At 40.1% G+C, this 21,273-nt stretch overlaps 1 protein-coding gene across 1 annotated transcript in view; it reads right to left on the reverse strand.

Annotated features, from left to right (window-relative positions):
• Bmx (BMX non-receptor tyrosine kinase) overlaps window positions 1–21,273 on the reverse strand; it is a 46,778-nt gene that overhangs the window by 22,240 nt on the left and 3,265 nt on the right. Inside the window, exons 3-9 of the mRNA XM_035450177.1 lie at window positions 20,403–20,484; window positions 16,103–16,222; window positions 14,595–14,659; window positions 9,499–9,674; window positions 5,481–5,552; window positions 4,520–4,573; window positions 410–464 (exon numbers count right to left, since the gene is read on the reverse strand). Coding sequence (XP_035306068.1) covers window positions 410–464; window positions 4,520–4,573; window positions 5,481–5,552; window positions 9,499–9,674; window positions 14,595–14,659; window positions 16,103–16,222; window positions 20,403–20,484 — 624 coding nt within the window. The remainder of the gene's footprint in view (window positions 1–409; window positions 465–4,519; window positions 4,574–5,480; window positions 5,553–9,498; window positions 9,675–14,594; window positions 14,660–16,102; window positions 16,223–20,402; window positions 20,485–21,273) is intronic.

The following is a 21,273-nucleotide window of genomic DNA, read 5'->3' on the forward strand; positions in this document are numbered from 1 at the left end:
TAAAGAAAAGGTTATTGAGTACATGACAAAGGGACAGCAAGCCACTCAGTAACTGGAGTGTCACCTATAGCTTGAGGTGGTTTAATTTATAGCAATAGATAAGGCAAAAGGAGACCCTAGTAACTCAAAGGATGGACAGGCAATGTCATGGAGAGTTGAAACATTAGCTATAATGTTTCTCAGAGAATACATTCACCACTGGGCCCAGCCAGAAACAGCAGAGACAGGTAGGTATTCTTGGGCTGAAGATGTAGCCTAGTAGTAGGAATGCACATTTAACAAACTAACACACACACACACACACACACACACACACACACCACACACACACACACACCACACACACGAGAGAGAGAGAGAGAGAGAGAGAGAGAGAGAGAGAGAGAGAGAGAGAGAGAGAGAGAGTTACCTTTTGTCTCAGTAACTGCTCAGATTGTGACCTGGAGATATTCCCAGCAAACCAGCTGCAAAAGAATTCTGGATTTGAGAATTGATAACTTTTCACTTACATAATCCACCTCTCAACTTTTTAGTCTGCAAATTGAGGAATTGGCTTATATCATGAATTTTCAAACCTAATTATTTGACAGCATTACCTGAGGATATTTTCAAAACCCAGCTTCTTAGTCTCCATCACCCAATCTACTTCTGGGATGAGGCCTGTATAATATCAAGCTGTGAACAGGCTGCTAGAGTCCTTTTAGGTGACTTCTAAGTTAGCCTACATTTCACCATTTTGAATGAGGACCAGAGATTAGACCAATAACGATCCAATGAGAAAGTCAGGGTAGCTTAGCATAAACACTCTTGTCTTTCCACCCCATCACATTTTATTTTAATAACCCGATAGAAGCACATTTTATATCAACTATTTTCAAAGTAAATGCTTTAATTTTTTCTTCAGAGCAGGAAGAGATAAACATCTAAGATGATATCCAGACAGGATGCAAAGTAATGTGGGAAAGCCAATTAGAATTCCTTTTCTTAAAAAAAATAACCTTTGCTCTTTTAACTAACGAGCCAAGAACATCATGTCTTGCTTTGTATGTGAAGCTCAATAAAAAATTGGGTCTCATGTGAGGTTAGCTTATGTCTTGCTTTGTATGTGAAGCTCAATAAAAAATTGGGTCTTATGTGAGGTTAGCTATGTCTGTGGCCTTCTGGCTTGGGCTAAAATGTCACATATGGGAATAAGTAGGGTATGGGGTACAATGGGGCATGGGTTTGGGGTATCAGGAGGAACTGACTGAAGATAACACCTGTAGAAGAAACAAGTACAGAAGAGTGAAGGCTGGTGGGAGAAAAGCAATATGGAAGATGTCTTCCCAATGAGTGAGAACTGGTATTTTGTATGGTATCTGTACTTATGGAGGGAGGGATAACAGCAGCTGCACAGTTCAATAAAGTGGAAAGATTCTTAGACCAGACAGTTTGGAGATCTGAGTTCTAGAAAGAACTAGATCATGTGTAGTTGACTATTAACAAGTCTCTTAGCCTTTTTGACCATAGACTTTTCCATCTGTAAAATTAAGATGGAGGTTATCCTGATTTCCTGTGAGAAACATGATGGCCAAGAGCAAGGTGGGGAGGAAATGGTTTATTTCAGCTTTGGTCCATCATTGAGGGAAACCAATGCAGGAACTCAGGCAGAAGCTTGGAGCAAAAACCAGTGGAGGAGCACTGCTTACTGGCTAGCTTCTGTTGGCTTGCTCAGCTAACTTTCTTATATGACTTAGGCCTACTTGCCTAAGTACAGTCCACAATGGACTGGCCCTCCATCCCAATTAGCAATTAAGAAAATGCCAGCCAAAGGACAATTTCTCAGACAGGCTATCTCTCCCCAAGTGTGTCAAGTTGACAATCAAGATTAGCTACCACATGGCTGATCTTGAGCGGCATTTTTTTTGCCTCTACATGCTGTATAATCAACACTTGAGGTGTTAGTGATATTTTTCTTTTTAACTCACATTTCAATGTTGTAACAGCCAATCAAAAGGCCATGTAGAAAACATTATGTAAGACACAGCTTCTTAAAACATGGATTGGGACCCCCATGTAGGATTGAATAACTGAATTAGGGGGTCACAAAAATGGTGATAGCAAAAGGTTCCTGAAAGCATAGCAACCAAATATTAACTTAAAATTAAACATGCAATGAATCAGGTATTTCTGGCAGTGCTCAACTGTGTTGCATCACACAACTTCACTGCATCATTGTTCTGAACATACAATATGCAAACTTTGCAATGGGAATCTCACCACACACAATGCCAATAAGTGCTGTCTGAAACAGCATGGCCCAGAGTCAAGGCCACTGTGTTTTATGAATCACAGTATTTGTACTACACATACAATGCTTTCTGTTCTCATGGAAACATAATGGTTTAATTACTGAAAACAAAGATTAAATCTTTTCCTACCATTATTTCTCAACATATAAGTATCAAATCGGTATATCTTTTAGAATATATATATATATATATATATATATATATATATATATATATATATTATGAATGCTTGGCATGTATCCCTGGGAGCCAGAAGAGGGCACCAGACCTCATTGTAGAGATTTGTCAGCCACTGTGTGGTTTTTGGGAATTGAACCCAGATCCTCTGGAAGAGCAGCCAGTGTTCTTAACCTCTGAGCTATTTCTCCAGTCCTGGTTGGGCGAAATGCTGCATACACTAGCAAGCAGTTCTGTCTTCAAATTCCTGCCCTGATTTCTTGCAATGACAGAATGTTACCTGTAGGCATAAGCCAACTAAATCCCTTCCTCCCTAAAGTTGCTTTTGGTCAATGTTTCATCACAACAACAGAAAGCAAACTAGGAAACACATCTTCCTAAACCTTCCCATGAATAGGTATATATCATTATTTTTCTGAACCCTGGCTCTGCTTATTTTTTTAAATTTCATATTCCATATCAAAAGAGCAGGGGCCAAGCTCTAGTCATAACGTGATTTTCCATCTAAATCCCAGCGCTTCCATCTTTATTTGAACGAAGTAGAATTGCTCAAAACATTATGACTGCAAGACAAATGATCCAGTGACAGTAAAGAAGTAGGGGGTGTCAAGTAAGATGTGGGGTTTTATAGCTCTGTAAGTCTTGAGTTCCTTTTTAGAGATCTTTGTTTTTTTGTAGAAGATGGGATTTTTATGGTAATTTCCACAATGTGCAAATCTCTCACATTATTTTAATCTAGTAGAGACATGTTGTAGAGCTTCAATTTACATAAGTGTGAAAGCTTAAGCCTTGACAATTTAAATATTTGCTCTCCTCTTGGAGATGGGAATTGAAGCAGAAATCACAGAGAAACGCTGCTTACTGGCTTGCTTTCCATGGCTTTCTGCTTTCTTACAGCATTCAGAACCACTTGTCCACGGGTGACACTGTCCACAGTGGGCTGGAATGGACCTTCCTACTTATCAATCATCAATTAAGAAAATTCCCCACAGACATGCCGACAGGCCACTCTGATGGTGGCAATTCTTCAATTGACATTCTCTCTTCCAGTGGACTCTTAGTTTCCATCAAGTTGATAGCTAAAATTAACTATTAACAGAAGACTAGAATGTGGAAAATAGTATCACAGAAGAATGGAGGATATACTACATCTTCCCTAATGTGACAGATATGCTTAGAACTAGGGTAGATTATAGGTTAAAGGAGAAGAGGAAACATATAGGTTCATTGTAAAACCTCCCACTGACATGTAACTAATAAATCACTAACAGCACTCACTCAAAAGAGAACATAAGTATGCAGAATCCTAGTGTTCAGATGAATTCTAAACTTTCTCAAGTTCTTTGACTACTGAGTGTCTGCAAAGTACAATATTCTATATTATTCTCATCTTTCTTTAACACAAATCTTTAAGTCTAGGAGACAATAATGTCAAAATTTATAGAATGACAGTAAACCCTGAGTTTTGGAAAGAACCTTAATGTCCCTTAGGTTGACCCAAGGACACAATTAGGGTGACCACTCATTCTTATTCTCTCAGAACAGATCAATTTATGCCATATGTCTATTGGATATGTCTCTCTGTCAGGGATCTCAACTTGGATGCCAAATAACAAGGCCATTGCTATAAACATAAATGGTGCTATGTTGAGTAGTTCCATGCACTTCTGTGTGCCATTAGTGCATCATATCAAATGTCTTAGTAAGAGCTTTCAAACATTACCATGATTAGAGGGCTCCAACAAATAAATAATGAGCAGAAACATTATGTTCTTCATTTATGAAACAAAAACAATGAGCATGTGATAAATCCAATGAATATATGCAGCCAATTTAGATGGTCCAGACTGGGGAAAATATCTTCATTGATAATTGATAACCAAGTTCATTGCCACTTTCCATTTAGGAAAATGGCTCAGAGACTCGCATGAATTTACACATGTGAGTATAGCCTGCTAAGAAAGTCTGAGCAATATGTTTTAATGCCTTCAAGGAATCAAATAAATACATCTAATTCTACTTTTATAAGAAATAAGACTTTCAACACTCACTCGTAATCATCCAGATTTTCCTCTTCTTCAGATGAACTTGACTCAGGAAATCCCCTTAAGAAGAGTCCAGAAACAACATGAATGCCAAATAAACAAGTCAACCGAGAAACAATCGAAGTGCCTAGTACAGCAATAGCAAAACTCTTACTTATTATTTTATTCACATATACAAAATTAAGTTTCTGCTAAATTTCCTCTTTGCACCTGGAATATCAGCAAACTGAAAAGGCGAATAAATCACTCACAAGCTGAGTTTATGCCTAGTGCAAGAGACTGGCTGTTTAACAAAAAGCTTCTAGGAACTCAGTCAGGTTGTTTAGATTCTTTCAGAAGAGCAACCTTATGAAACACATGAAGATTCCTTCAAAAATGGCTACAGTATAAAGTTTAAAAAGTGCTGCTATGCCTGGAGAGATGGCTCAATGGTTAAGAGCACTTCCTGCTCTTGCAGAAGGCTTTGGTTCAGTTTTCAGCACCCACATAGCTCACAATCATCTATAACTCCAATTCTAAGGCATCTTATGCTCTCTTCTGATTTTTGTGGACACTACATCTAAATGGTGCCCTTGTATGCAGCCCAAACACTCTTACACATAAAGTAAATAAAAAGTAAAATGGAATAATATTTTTTAAATGTTGGTGATATGCATTAAGCTATTATTAGGGAAGACTTATTTATTCTGCATTGCTTTTTCTCTTATTAGAGATGCCTGAGCCAGTGTATCATAATACCAGAGTACCTAATGAGTGATGGGTAGAAATAATCAATGTGAGGAAAACTTTAACCAACAAACCCTCAATGAGACCCACCCATGTGTTCAGAGGCAAACTACATGGTCATTTTTTTGGATTATATTTTCCTTGCATGTAAAGTCTTATTGCAAACTTATTTCAAATTGGTTAGTATTCCTGCAAACACGAGTAAATTTTGAGTATAAAGTAGCATCTAGACTGGATTTACCATGACATCTTTGAGGTGTTGTGATATACAATATTTCTTTCCACTTGGTTATTGCTGGCAACATCTTCCTCACTGCAAATAAAGATATATGGTTAATATGTATGGTGAACATGAAAGTTCCTGGTAAGCAGCCATATCTTCTACTGACCCTTCTGCACGGCTCATTACCAGATTAGAACATGAGTAATTGTGGAGAAGTTGGAATGTTGCAGATCCAGAACCTAATTTTGATTTATCTATCTCAGGTTCTCTTTAGCTCTCTTAAAGTGTTAGTAATTCTTTGTCCACCTCTGTGTATGACCTAACATCCTTGTGACTGCCAGTCAAACCTTTTGCAATGTATTTGCTTAACAGACCACTGAAAATGAAATAAAAGGAGGAGGACATGACTACTCCTAAAATATGGAGAAAATTTTTATTGTAGACAGAAGGGAGAAAGCAGGCAGAGGGGAAAGTCCAGGCTGAACATGGTGGCAGACTAAACTGGAATATAAGAGGAGCGAGGGAGAGGGAGAGCAAGAGATAAGCAGCCAACCAAGAGTGGGGTACCCCAAATGACCGTGGGCTGCATTATATAGGAAAGAGAAGCTGAGGGAAGGGAGGCAGAAGCTTCCCCCTGGGGGGGAGAGATTCAGGGTTGAGGGCCAGGGTAAGAAGTGTTGGGAGGAGCCACAGGTACTGAGTGATGCTGGGAGAGCTAGCCAGCAGCGGCTGTCTGCTTTGATATGTTAATAGGCACCCAGTTAGCCATTTGTCCTGGGTTTCTTTGAGACCCAAGGACCACTAGCTTCCATAAACCCCAAAGCTAAACTGTCAGAGTTAAATGCTGGAGGCTTTTTATGTTTTCACTCCTCTAAATAAGTTGGTTTGACACATACACACCTGCACTGGATGTGCTTGGTCACATGTGGGCAGGAATTATGTGGGCAGGAAATACATCAGAATGTATGCTTGCTCCTGATTGGATGTAGGTGGAAGTTGGGAGGTGGGGAAGGGAGTAGGCAGGAAATATATCAGGATATATGCTTTTCCCTGATTGGACCTGACGGGAAATACAGTGGCCTGGTGGATTTGCCTTTTTAAGCCCCTACAAGGCATGATTCATGGCCATTTTCTGGGAACTCAGAGAGTTCATCAACCTGACCAATATTTAATTAAAGCTTGCTACAAATTTGGCTTTAAACTGTGGTTATTGTAATTTTTAAAAAGCGGCTCGAGAGAGAAAGACACCATATGCAACAGAATTCAAGCGGAGGGTTTTTCTTTCTTTCTTTCTTTCTTTCTTTCTTTCTTTCTTTCTTTCTTTCTTTTTTTTTGTTAAGGGAAAAGTATTGTAAAAAGGAAAAGTGGAGGGGGGAGACCAGCCTCTGGGGACAGGAGCAGCAGGAGAAAGGAAAGAGGGGCAGAGAGAGAGAGGGAGGGAGAGAGAGAGAGAGAGAGAGAGAGAGAGAGAGAGAGAGAGAGAGAGGGATGGGAGGTGGGCAGGGCCCTTTTAAAAGGGAACATAGTGAATAGGCACAGGTGGTGGTCTTAGTGACAGCAGCTGAGGGCACCTACTATCAGAACTACAGTTGCTCAGCCTTTGCTATAGTCCCTGCTCTATGATGTTTCCACCTGTGTATTTGAAAAATGTGTTGCTTTATGACTTTCTTTGTTCTGTTTCTAAAAATTATTATGATCCAGGTGTAATGGTGCATGCTTTTAATCCCAGCTTGTGGGAAGCAGAGGCAGGCTGATCTCCATGAGTTCAAAACCAGCCTGGTCTGCAGAATGAGTTCCAGGGCAACCAGGACTGTTTCCCTGTCTTGAAAAAACAAAACAAAACAATACACCCCCCCCAAAAAAAAATCCTCATGAAAGTGTATGTCATTAGAACATGGAATTTGAAGTGACCTCAATTTGTGCTCCTGGGCCATGGACACTCATATATGGCTCCAAAATAATCTCTTTTCTCTTTTGAGGTGACAGTTGTGATTTCTTTTTTTATTGGCAGTGCATTTATAAATGTGTGATTGTTGAATGTTAAGTGGCAGACTGTTTTGTTTCAGATAGATCTTAACTATTTGACTTCATTTGACATTATGCTCCTTTCAGAGAGGCAATATTCTTGAACAAATGAGAACTGCTAATAACGATCTTCATGTCCCCACACAGCAGGAAAGCCGAGTCAGGAGACAACCTGGCTAGCTTTGCTCTGCTTTTCTTGGGCGTACACAAACATTCTGTCCTTTACGTATTTTTTAGTATGTTACTTTCCTCTCTGTTGGTGTGATTACAGCTAAAAATCTTGAACTTTTGACTCATCTGGACACAGATGGAGCAGCAAGATTTGCATAGTCCTTTGCCACCCATCATTTTATCTCTTTTGCTCTGGGTGTTAAAAGCACGAGGAAGTGGCTACCTCCTCCTAAAGTCCAAGGGTTGCTTTGTCTGGAATTTAGAACCCATTTCCTGTTTGCCTTCACAACCCAGCCTTTTTTTCTAAACTACAATTCACAGGGACAAGCTGCTTTGGCAAGGAAACACTGCCCTGGCTTTGTTTCAAGAAATGCCTAGAGAATTCTAAATGCCCTCAAATTCTAAAATGCCTCCTCCCCACTTGCTCAACCAGCTTTGCCCCTGAGAGCCTTTTGCCTTCCTCCTCCCATAAGAAACGCTCATTGAAAAAAGCAAAGCAATTTATTTAGCCCTGTTTTTTGCTTTCAATCGTGTGTGTGTGTGTGTGTGTGTGTGTGTGTGTGTGTGTGTGTGTGCGTGTGTACAGCTTGCAACAACTTGAAGGAGCCATTTCTCTACTTCTACCATGTGAGATCTGGGATTGAACTTGGAGCACCATAGGTGACCTGATTGAACAGATGATACTGAGCCATCTCAACAGCCCAGACCTATAAGAGCACTGGGCAGCAGACAAACAAATGCAACCCTTTCCTCAACAATCAGGTATAGACACCACACTTGGGAACTAGTTGTGTCCTAGAGTAAAAAGGACGGTGATTTATTATATTTAAAGACATTTAAATCCAATGGAAAAATACTTACATTCTTTCAGGCTCCACATGACCCTGTGGCTGCATCATTGGTACAGTGAGGCATTTGCTTTAAGTAAAAATAATGAGGTTGAGAAGAGTCAAGGAATAAGAGCAAAAGAGGAGTAAACAATGAGTCAGAGAAATGCTCTACATTTACTCTGTGTAGAGACAGACATCAGCAGCACACTGCAGGGAAGCTGACGACTCTGTGAGAATGATAGGCAGTGGTCCCTGTGGTTGGGGCTGAGGTCCGATGCAGCAAAGAAGGAAGGAATAACACTTGACCCTTCCTACATGATCCCGTTACTGTTCAGTTAAACATTTATTGAGCAGCAAACATGGTACGTTATGTATTCACGTTATGTATCACCTTCAATGTGCTTTCAATTCTAAGTTTGGATAGCATCATTGGTTTGAAAACTTGAAGGGACTAAGTAAATCCACCTGAAACGCACTCTTTTATAGAAAAGACACGTTTTACAGATTCTGTGTTTAGGATTGTACAGTTATTTGGGGAAATTGGGAGCAAGGAGGAGAAGGACTAAAGTGCTGAAGCTATCACAAGGAACATTAGGTAAGATAATTGAAATATATACTCTCAGGTCCAGAGTGGCCACTTGCTTCCCCACTCTTTTTTTTTTAAAGATTTTATTTATTTATTTATTATATGAGTTCTCCATCTGCATGCATAAAGAAGGCAGAAGAAGGCAATAGATCCCATTATAGATGGTCTCGAGCCACCATGTGGTTGCTTGGTTGTTGGGAATTGAAGTCAGGACCTCTGGAAGAGCAGCCCGTGCTTTTAAGCCCCAGATCATCTCTCTATCCCTCAGCTTCCCCACTCTTCTAGTTCAAGTACTGGATATTTTTGAAGAAGACCACCCTAGTAAAGCTAAGGCCTGTGCTACCAGCTTTGAGACTGCGGTTCTGGGCTATGGGGCAATGTCTATTCTATACTCTGGGCAGCCAGCCTAAGTGCTTAGCTTTACCTTTTCAGTTTTCTTACTTGCCACCAGTCAGGGCAGTCTTCCCTTGGAATATAGCGCATGTTGATGGTTGGCTGGGAATCATAACTTTTCTTTGAGTGGCTGTCATATTGGGATGGAGTGGTATTTGAGGATGATGCATCCATTTTGAGAACAGGAACTGCCCGAGGAATCTTCAGCTTTGGAGGACAAGAGATTTTATTATATCACAAAAGAGGCACAGATCCATAAACAGAATATATCAGTTCCGAAAAAAAGAGGAAGGATGGAAGAAAGGAAAGAAAAGAGGAATGGAGACAATGTTAAGCATTGGCAAGGATGCAGAACAACTGTTAACTCACACCTTTGTTAGTTGGAAACTCATTTGCAGAATGTTGTAAGGCTGAGTGTCTAATATCCTATAGCCCAGCAATTATATGCTATATACCCATCGGTGAAACTAAAGATGTGCAAAATAATGGTCACAGCAGAATTGTTGTAATTTGATAAAATTGGAAACTACCAAAATACTCATCAAGATGATACAATAGAAAATATATTGCTGCTGTAGTAGGCTGAGAAACGGCTTCCCCAGATGTTCATGTCCTAACTCACAGAGACTGTGAATATTTTCTATGGTGAAAGGGACTCTGCTGACTGTGACTGAGTTAAGGTCTCTGAGATGGGGAGATTATTCTGGAAGATAGAGATGAGCCTGATCTAATCAGAGGTGTCAGGTTTTAGCTAGAACATGCTAGCAGGGCCATGTGAGTAGAGAAGCTGCTGCCCCTTTGGTGCCGAGGATGAAGAAAGGCATCTGAAACCACTGAAAATGGTGGCCTTCAGAAGCTAGGCGAGGCAAGGAAACATCCCCACCCCGTCCCAAAGCCTTCAGAAGAAACAACTGACCAGACCTAGTCAGGCTTTTGAACTTCGGAACTATGAGGCAACAACTCAATAAATCACATTGCTTTAAGCCACTTAATTTGTGGTAATCTGTTGAAGCAACAATAAGAAAATAGTTCAGTAGTATAATCATATGATAGAATTCTATAAGCAATAATAATAAAATATAACCACTTATAGTGTGTCTTATAACCACACACACACACACACACACACACACACACACACACACACACACACGGTGGGGGAGGGGGAAAGGGAGAAGAGGGAGAGGTGAAGGGAGAGAAGGGTGTTCCTATTCCTTTCACGACACACTCTTTCTGTGATCTTTGGTTAATTTTAACAGCTTATACTCAAAAACAGCCTTAGACTCTGTGAACATTAAAGAAGAGTGTGTAGAGAGATTGTAAAAACCAGAGAGGTTGTGGAGGACTCCTGCCAAACACTGTCCCCTGGGCACGACATTGCTGTTGCACTCATAAACTCAGAGCAACTGGGGTCACCTGCAGAAGACCCACTCAAGACAAGACAGCCACCATTCCAGCATGGAGGAGGGCTCACAGGGTCTTACCCCTAGAAGAGGAGCTATTGGCAATTGACGGCTACTGGAAGACAGAGGGTCAGTTTTCTTCATGGATGTGCCCTGGTAAGTGGACCACACTCCAGAGGATGACCCCATACTCATGAGTAAGTGGGCAGCACAAATTGAACTTTGTGTGTTAATAAAAAAATAAGAAGGGGACATGAAGTTGTGGAGAGGATGTGCCATTGGGATTCTGGGAAGGAGTAGGGGGTAGATATAATCAAAATATGTTGCACATGTGTATGAAATTCTTAAAGAACGATTCAAATATTTTTATAAAAAGACTTGGAACCCTTGGGCCATTGAGCGGTCTGCTGATTTTCCACACATTTCCCAAAAAAATCCCTTGCAAGAGATAAGATTTGTTGGTTTCTAGCTCCTAATCTGCCCTCTGTGCTTAGAGTTGCTTGAAATAAACTTCAGTGTGAATTATGCTTTTTAAGTGTAGAATTTAGTGACTTAGTAAATGTATCCAGTTCTATGGCCATCATTACAATCTATCCTTGACATATTTTCATCACTCCTATAAAATCTCTCCTGTCCTTTTGCAGTCAATTTCCATTTCTGTGCTGATCACAGGCAATATTACCTGGACATCTGTCTTTGTAACTTTGTCCATTCTAGACATTGTTGTTAAGATCATAATTTTTTGCTTGCTTTGAATGCTAGAGTTGAACCCAGGGCTTGGTGCATCTAGACAAGTGTTCTACTACTGAGCTACCATTCCAGCCCAAGATTTGTGAGTTTCAAACAGCAGGCCTGCAGCAAGCACAAACAGCAATGTTTCTAATTCAAAATAAAAGCTCAAACAGCCCTACCTATTTCCTAGGACTACTATAACACATTGTCACATGTTTGGTGGACTACGATTATGGAAATTCTCCTTTTGCAGTTCTAGAGGTAAAAAGTCCCAATTCAAAGTTCCACCCTGGCTGTATTCTCTCCAAAGGTTCTAGGAAAGGCATGCCTTTGCTGCCTTTGCTTTTGGTGGGTAACAAATGTTCCTTGGATTATGGTGTTACTTTTTTCTATGTACACTTTTTTTTTAATTTTAAAAAAAGTTGAGAGTTACGGTAGGACATGGGTACTAAAAAAGCAAAGCCTTGCCCTTAATGTAACATAAATGCAAAACAAACAAACAAAAAAACATTGGGAATTCTAATGGGGAGTCAGCCTGGCTAGTCCCTGCTTCCTAAGGCCATCACAGCTGACTACACATGAGGCATCGCATCAGGATTATGGTATTATAACTCCAATGTCTTCACACTGCCATCTCTTCTATGTATATATCTCCCTGTGTCCCCGATTTCACAAAAGCACCAGTCTTCAGCCATATGACCCATTCTTGCCCTGCATGTTCTCATCCTGACCTTTATAAATTATGTCTGCAAATATCTTGTTTGCAAATAATGTCTCATTTTGAAATTCTGTATGGACGTGAGATCGGGGAATACTACTGAATTATTCTTAAAAATGAGCTATTTTTGTCAGTTGTGTTGGTTCAGGAAGATGGTATAGGTTTTTCTCAGAAGGAGAAATGATCAGAACTTAAAACACTCCATAGGTCTGAGAGGCCCATTTAAGATGATGTCTTAGGGAACCCGGAGGCCACTTGAAACATCTTCTGACATGTGAAGGGGCTGCCACCTGACTGGGAACCTAAAAGTAAAAGGTCATGACTATCAACAGGCAAGTTGCATATATTTTAATGATGAAGAGCTGTCAAAGTTTTGTTTGTTTTCCTATTGAAAGGCCCCACCCCTGGGAAAAAGTTGCCTAGAAATAATCTTGAAGGGACTCTGTCTAAAATAGGTGGAGTAACCCAATGTAAGCCTTAGGGATTGGCAAATGCAAGGGCTGACTATCAAGACATTTTTCCTGTCATAAAGTTCCATTTCTATCTGCTCCCCTCAGCAGAAAATTGACATTTGAGAAACTCATGCAGCTGCCAGCACTACCAAATCTTAATAGGACCATGTATAGTTATACTCTTATTACTTGGCTCAACCCTGAAAGGATCAGAAGGCCCAGTGGTTCCATGATCCTGCTCCAAAGAAGGCTGCCAGTTAATAAAGACCAGAGTGAGGTAAAGGGAAGAGGTTGTAATGTAGAATAGGGTAGCTACAACAACAGATAGAGACATATTCTGGAGGCTGGTTATTTTTTTTTTTTTTGAGTCAGGGTCTCACTATGTAGCTCTGTCTACCCTGGAACTCGCTGGTCTTGAACTCACTTGCGTCTGCCTCCCGAGTACTAGGATTAAAGGCTGAGCCACTACGCCCAGTTCTCTTTGGAGGCTGTCCTAATGACCAGTAATTGGGGAGACTTTTATCATATGACAGTGACTGGAAAACTATGGAATCTGTCAAAGAATTTGTCTGGAGGTAGGCAAGTTGCATTAAATAGTTGGAGAGAATAACAGAGGGAATGAATTATGTTACTTAATTCTGTGTTCCATAGACTCTCATTCCATCACCAGAATATTTTTACAAGGTAGTTTTGTCCATGTTTGTCAGAAAAGAAATATCGTCTGTTATGAGTGATGCTGCCATAAAGATTTGTCTCACATGAATGCAATTTGTTGGCTATTTATAGGATTGCTGGTTACGGTAAGTCAGTAGTTAATAAATAATAAAATATTACAATGGTTCTATGTTTGAATACATTATTTAATACTAACTATGGATTAAGTGGTAGCTCATAGCTTTTTCTCTCTCTGCTGGTAAGTTTGTATGAATTAGACATTTTTTAGTCTTGAATATGACAACTGTTAGTTTGTTTACTATATTCTGTTTGGAAAACACTTTTCAGACTATTGACTTAGCACAAAGATAATTGCACACTTGTTGGAACATGGTCCATGAATGCAACTGTGTGAGATTTCTGAGAGCTTGTGAGATAACTCCAAGGAAACGAAGCAGGAGTCGTGTAACCTGTTTCCTACAACATGGGTTGTTCTTGGAATGTGTTTCGTGCCCCTCCCAGGTGTACTAAATAGGAGTGGGTTTATTTCAGATTGCTCAATATTTTACTTTTCTTATTCAAAGAAGTTTCCAAGCCTGGGTCGTCCTTGTGACTGCATACAACTTAATCTCTCATTACCTTTGCTCATTTGACCTTGTTTAACTGTCAGAATCCCCTCAGAGTCTAAATTGTCTGATGATGAATAAGTTGAGTATTGCGTGAGACATTAGTCTGCCTCATTTTATAAGGCCCCCACTTCACCCCACCAACTAGAGTGGCAGCACACACCCATATATGCTGTTCATTTATTGTTGCGCTATTCACAATAGCTGGCAAGTGGAACAAGCATAGGTTTCCATCAACAGATGAATAGATAAAAATGTGATCCATATACACAATGGAATTGTATTTAGCTGTAAAGAAAAACGGAATCATGACATTTGGAGGAGAAATAGATGGGAACTGGAGATCACTATATTAAGTCAAACAAGCCAGACCCAGGAAGACAAGAGGGTAGTGGAATACGTGGGGCATCCATGCAGAATGTGACAGGGAACCAGTAGGAGAGAAGAGCGAGGATGAGTGAGAACAAAATAGAATGGCACACATGTACAAAGATTCCAGAATGTTTATGTTAGCTTAAAAAATAATTGAAAAATGGACTTACTACTCTCTCTGGGAAAGTGGGGGCTCTGTGTTTCTCCTCATTAATTGCAATGTGCAGATCAGCATCTAAAAAGTAAGAGCACACAGAAAAAAGGAAAACACCCAACATTGGGAATCAAAACAATGAACCAGTCCACATGAACAATACACCAGAGCCACTGAACTCAGACTCAACTTTTGAAGACGTTCCGGAGCTTTCTCGTGTAATGCTCAACTCAAATAGCATTCCTTCAACACCACCAACTGATACATTACATTGTCTGAACTGAAATTCAAGTTCTCTAAATCCTATAAGCAATTTATACTTCATTTCCACAAGTTATTAAGAAATCAACACACCCATACAGAATGGCCAATAACTTTAAATAAATATTGTAATGATAGACATCATCATTTTGGCATATGTGATAATTAAAACTATTACTTAAATTGTATCTTTTGCTATATATTTGAGAAGCAGAGTTGCTTCATATTTTTGTTTTATAAGAAGAAAGAACTGAGCTCCCCCTCTCTTCCTCTCCTTCTCCCTCCCTCTCTCTCTCTCTCTCTCTCTTCTCTGTCTCTGTCTCTCTCTCTCTCTCTCTCTCTCTCTCTCTCTCTCTCTGTCTCTTTCTCTCTCGCGCACGAGCGCATGCGTGCGCTTGATATGGGGTCTCAGGATGAGGCCTAATCTTAAACTTGCTATGTAGCTCAGGCCAGTCTCAAACTATAATCTTCTTGCCTCAGCCTCTTGAGTATCAGGATTACAGCTATATGCTACCATGCCTGCCTTTGATTAAAAACAAAATAATACACAAAAAGCTTTCCTTTCTTTTATTTTTATTTTGTATACGGATGTTTTGCTTGGATGTATCTGTGTACTACATGCAAGCAGTGCAGAAGAAGGCACCAGACCTGCTGGGACTGGAGTTACAGACAGACGTGAAGCATCACGTGGGTGCCGGGAATCAAACCCAGGTCCTCTTTGGAAGAGCAGCTGCTGCGCTTAACCGGCCCCTCATTTTCTTACCAAGTGGGAAAACTAGCTATTTGATCCATGGTGATATGCTTGCCACATTTTACTTCTAAGGAGCTTGCTTTAAACTAGAAGAGTTATGAGAGGTATTAATGGGTCATTACTTGGTCCATGTTGTTAAGTTTTTGTTGAACTGTTTTCATAAAGTATATTTTGATCATATTCTTTTCTCTTCCCCAACCCCTCCTAGATTCTCCCCACTTCCCTACCCATCCACATTCATGTTCTCTTTCTCTCTGTCTGTTTGTTCTGTTTTCAATTTTAAAAACATTTTTCATTATATGACAAAGGCATGGATTAATATTGAGGGAGTATGGTTCAATTTACACTAAAATTGTACTTCATTTTCAGCATAGCATCCACAAAGCTATATTACTATGATGTCAATCAATATGGTATGTTTTATTTCTGGAAAACTGGTCTAGCACTGGGCAGGTTTGACCTAGTGGAGCCCCACCCACCCGAGGTCCAGTGCAATAGGGAGTCTCACATACATGCTTCCCAGAGAGTGCATCCCGGGGCTGCTTTGCAGCTCTGCTGGCAGCACAGGAACTTCCCGTCCACAAAGAAGCCACTGTGGTACTTGATCAGCAGGTAGGGGTTGCCCCGTATCTCTGAAGGGCAGGTAGGTAGGACACAAGACATAAGCAGACATTGGCCCAAGAGAAGCAATGCAGTAAGTAAACACCATAATCTCAGTATAATGACAATCTCATTTCCCAGCAACCGAGGTAAGACCCAGTGTTTACCATAGCAGTTGGCTTTCATTCAGAAGTTAACAAACCCAAAGAATAAACAGAAAGCACGGCATGATCCACAGTCTAACCCTAGCACAATAATGTGTCATTCTGTTATGGAAAAGTTAGGGAAAATGCATACACTGGCCAGCTTGCCATTAAGATTTTATAATAGGTCTGTGAAGGTCCTGAATGGGTTGTAGCACCTGATGTTCTTTGGTGGCAGAAGTAGGCTGAGTGTAGACTAGAGATTAGGAAAAAGAAGAGTTTCTGACAGATGAATGATGTCACCCATAAGTATTTCCCCATACAGTTTCTGTTACCAAGGATATTTATTCTCTTACCTATACTTATTCTCTAACTATAAAGCAAAATCTGAAATTCAGAAAACTGAATATGTATTCATATTTTATTTTCTCAATTGTTCCAATAATGTTCTTCAAATGACTTATTCTTTCTGGTCAAAGTTCTTATCCAATATTATGTATGAAATTTAGTTGTTTAGTTGTCTTTGACCTGTAGTCATTTCTCATCTTTTGCTTGTCTTTCATGATTTTGACATCCTTACTCTAAGGAATAAATAATTTGAAGTAGGTGGGAAGCCATGTTTTTTTGAGACAAGGTCTTGTGTATAGACATCTAGTTTTGCCTCACCGTGTAGCCAAAGCTGACATTGAACTCTTGACTCTCCTGCCTCCGCTTCCCAAATGCTGGGACTACAGGACTCACCCACCACATCTAGCTAGGGGCTACTTTTCTAGGATGTGTGTGTTGTTGTAGAATATTATTTTAAGATGTGTTACATTTGTTTATCCTGTGGAACATTTGTCTTAATGATGCAAAGATGTGTTGTGTTCTTTTATGTTGCATTTGTTTAACTCTGTGAATCTGTGTTACTTTGCCTGTCTAAAATACCTGATTGGTCTAATAAAGATCTGAATAGCCAATAGCAAGGCAGCAGAAAGGAGAGGCAGGCCTGGAAGGCAGAAAGAATAAATAGGAGAAATCTGGGAGCAAGAACAAGGAGGGGGCAAGGGGCCAGCTATCCAGCCACACAGCCAGCCATGGAGTAAGAGTGAAAGCAAGATATACAGAAGAGAAAGATAAAAGCCCAGAGGTGAAAGGTAAATAGGTCAATTTAAGAAAAGCTGTCTAGAAAAAAAAGAGAAAAGCTGTCTAGAAACAAGCTAAGCTAAGGCTGGGCATTCATAAGTAACAATAAGACTCCATGTGATTTACTTAGGAGCTGAGTGGTGGACTCCCCCCAAAAGCCAAAGAGTTAAAAGAAAAAAAAAAACACCAACTACAGTGTGACAGTATTAGCAAAGAGGAGTTAAGGGTGCAGCTTAGTAGTGGAGCTCCTGCCTAGCATGCACCAAGTCCTGGACTCCAGCTCCAGTACTGGAAAAATGAAACATGAGAATAAGGCAATGTCAATCAAAACCAATAAATTTCTAATCTTGGAATATAGTACTATATCTACAAGAAATTAACATCTTTTGCAATGCAGCTGAAAGATGTCTAAGGATTTATCAGAGAAGAGCTCAAGAAGTATCTTTAGGTGGGGAGGGCTGGTTCACTGTTCCACTTCAATTCTTCCTTCTTGATTTTATGTTCATCTAGGAAATTCCTAACTCTGAACCCAGAGAGTCCTAGTCCTCCTTTATTAACTTCAATTAAGGAATAATAATTAATATTGGGCTTGGTCACTAAGGGGATAGGATGCTATACATAAATCTTTGGTCTCATATAGTTCAGTGAAAAGTGGGTTTTAATAATGACATTCATTTAGTACGACTCACTTCATTTTAGCTGAAAATGCCAGCACCAAGGAAAAACTATACTAGTGAGCATTAAAGGTAAATCATTAAAGAATGAATTAAGATTATAAAATGTTGATTTCTGAGTTTAGTTCCAAATATTCCCCAGGCATATTGCATACTTTCTTGCTGTCTAAATGTTTCCTTTTTATTGTGTCAAGATTCCCAATGTTTCCAACTAAAAGGATTTAGTTTCCTGGGTAACTAATCCTCTGACCAAGTCCCCAAGTCCACATTGCAGCAATCCCAATACTTAATGATGACATTAAAAAGTGTATGTGACATTATGTATTTTTCACCACATGCATTGCTCAGTCTACATACTACTACTACCCCTAAGGGTCGGCTGTTCTTGCTATCATGACTCTTACAGAGTTAAATAGACTGATATAATTTAAATTGCTGAGAGTTTGTAAGGGGAAATATTTAAATGAGAACCTTTGTCTCCCCATGGTAAGTTAGTTTTTGCTAACTTGATGACACTCTCACCCACCTTGTCTATCCTCCAGCAAGAGACTGGAAAAAAATAACAGATACCATTTTTCAATGTCTGTTGTACATAGAGATAGATATGAACCCTACTTCTGAGAAATATAGCATGAACAAAAGTTTTCAGCAGGGGCCTTCCAAGACAGTTTAGAACCTTCCTGTAAGAATGGTAAAACAGAAAGCTAGAGGGAACCTGTGTCCCTGACATCCTTGAATGGCTGCCCAGTCCCAAGACTGCCTGCCTCCCACTCCTGTGGGAGAGAAAGCACAAATAGATTTGTTCAAGTGATCGTTTGATGTCTTTTCTCCTCTAGCACAAAGCACTGCTAACAGGCACACACTTTCTGCTGTGCATACAGCATCACTAGGGATGGAGACACTACAGTCTCATGAGGGACCAAGAGACATGTTGTTGCTTGTCTCTTCGTTCTCCTTTTCCATCTATAAACCATCACATGTGTTACACCAAGGCCTAGGCAATAGGGATAGTTCCAGAAAGGCCCACAAATGGAGACACAGGGTCTAAAAAAGTGCTAAAATATAGAGAGTATCTATATGACAAATGAGCCCTACGGGTTTCCCCCAAAGATGGTTTGCTGGGAAGCAAAACCTTAGGGCTCCGCCTGGAAGCTCCATTATGGTTATCCACATGCCTTATGTGTAAGAGGATATTTTAATATGTTTCAGAGTCACTCATACATGTAATTGGTATAGGAGAAAAGAAATATGCTCCTCGATTTATAGGTCAGGAAAGGGCCAGATGTGTTATATAAGATAGATGAAAAGGCAATCAGGTTTGCCTGTCTCTGGCAGAGGTTGTCTGTCTCATTTCATTGAGATGATTGTAGGTAATGAGGGATGCTTCTCTCTTTAATGACTACTTGGCTGCTCCTCAAAATAGATTGCTAAGTCCTTTCACATGAAGGGAAAATGAAGATAACTACATGTGGGAAAGGATGTATTTGCATTGATGTGGAGTGGGTGTGTGCAATCTGAGGTGTACTGAGCTACTGCCATAATCTAAATCATAAACATAAAACCAAAATCTTCCTCAGTCTAGGATGTTAAAACCCGAAGCTGCACCAGTAGAGTCACTGATTTGAGTTAAACGCTATCCTTACAATATGACCCTTTTGAAAACAAAAAGATTGCAGAGGGAAATATCATGGTGTTAAATTAATAACAACAATTCTCTCCCTTGTTACCATAGCAGCTGAAAAATCACAAATAAGATATTCATCAAATCCTCAGTTTGGGGCAAAAATACAGTTACTTAGCTTGCAATGTTGTGATTTTAAAAGTTGGGTTCAGGTAATTAAATTTTGAGACTCCCATTAATAAGGTTTGTGGCATGCATCTGTTTTCTTTTAAACTTGTGTGAAAAATGAAGACTAATAATACCCCTGTCCATAGTTGTCAAGGGGATTATGCAACAAGATGCAACATGTGCTTGATAGAGTATCTGGCAAGTGGTAAGTGCTCAGTGCTATTAGCACTGTCTGTGAGTATTGGAAATATATTCCCAACAGGACTTGAGGTGCAGCAGGAAGCGCAGCTGGTCTGGCTTCCCCCATCCCCCCCACCTCCCGCCAGGGAGGACACAATAGCTAGCTCTGTGCTAGTTGTGAAAGTAAAGGTGATCCCCAGGCTTCCTGTCTGTAACACTGAGAACACAAAAGCAAGCATAAATACAGCCCATTGCCTGAGCTCAATAGGAAAACAATTCAAGCCTTCAAGCTTTCTGTTACCTTTTTGCAGTGCTTTCAGCCACTGACTTCGGCTCTCTTCGTTTGATGCGTAGACATAGAGAAGCCCATCTTTATACACAATCTGGAAAGGAAAAAGATAGCAATGAATTTTGATACAAGTGTTTCATGGTTCAATCTGGTGTATCCGTAAATTTTTATGTTATCGGAAATAAACCTCTTTTTCATATAACATATACTAGCTTTGGAATTATGTGAAAACAACTACAGGTTTTTAAGTCTTCCATATCTCAATGTTTTGTGTCAGACACATGAGCACTTGGGAAAAATCACAGCAATGAAGCATGGAGCAGTGGTGGACATTAAAGTCTCATTTGGGGTGCCCTAGACCAGGGACTATTATAATATGGTAAATTACATATTTCATAGGAGTTCTGTGGTTCATCTTTCGAACCTATAGGCAATTCCTCTCATAATTAGAAAACCTTTATCTTCTGTATCCTTAAGAAATATTTCCAGGGATGGAATATGAAAAGCACCCCGATAAGCTTCTCTGCCAATGCAGCAATCCAAATCAGACCAAATCAAACCAAATTAGAAAAAAACCCAATTTAATGGATACAGTGATCCTGGGTGATTTTCCGATGCCCATCTCCATAGAGGAGACTGGAAAGAGAGACTGAAAAGCCACATGTCTGTTTTCTGGTGGGGGGCAGTTTAAATATCCTATGGTAGTGGTCTTGAGCATCTCTGAGGGAGGAATTGTGTTTGGCGGGCTTTCTGAGATGAGGCAGGATTTGGAGGGAGAGATGAGGGAGGGGACTTGGGTGGAACTTCCACCGGAACACCCCAGACTCTTTGGGTATCTGGATGCCAGGGGCTTGGGTGGAGCTTCCACCAGAACAGGACAGCC

The sequence above is a fragment of the Cricetulus griseus genome, chromosome X, assembly GCF_003668045.3.
Source record: "Cricetulus griseus strain 17A/GY chromosome X, alternate assembly CriGri-PICRH-1.0, whole genome shotgun sequence".
In the NCBI taxonomy this organism is placed as follows: domain Eukaryota; kingdom Metazoa; phylum Chordata; class Mammalia; order Rodentia; family Cricetidae; genus Cricetulus; species Cricetulus griseus.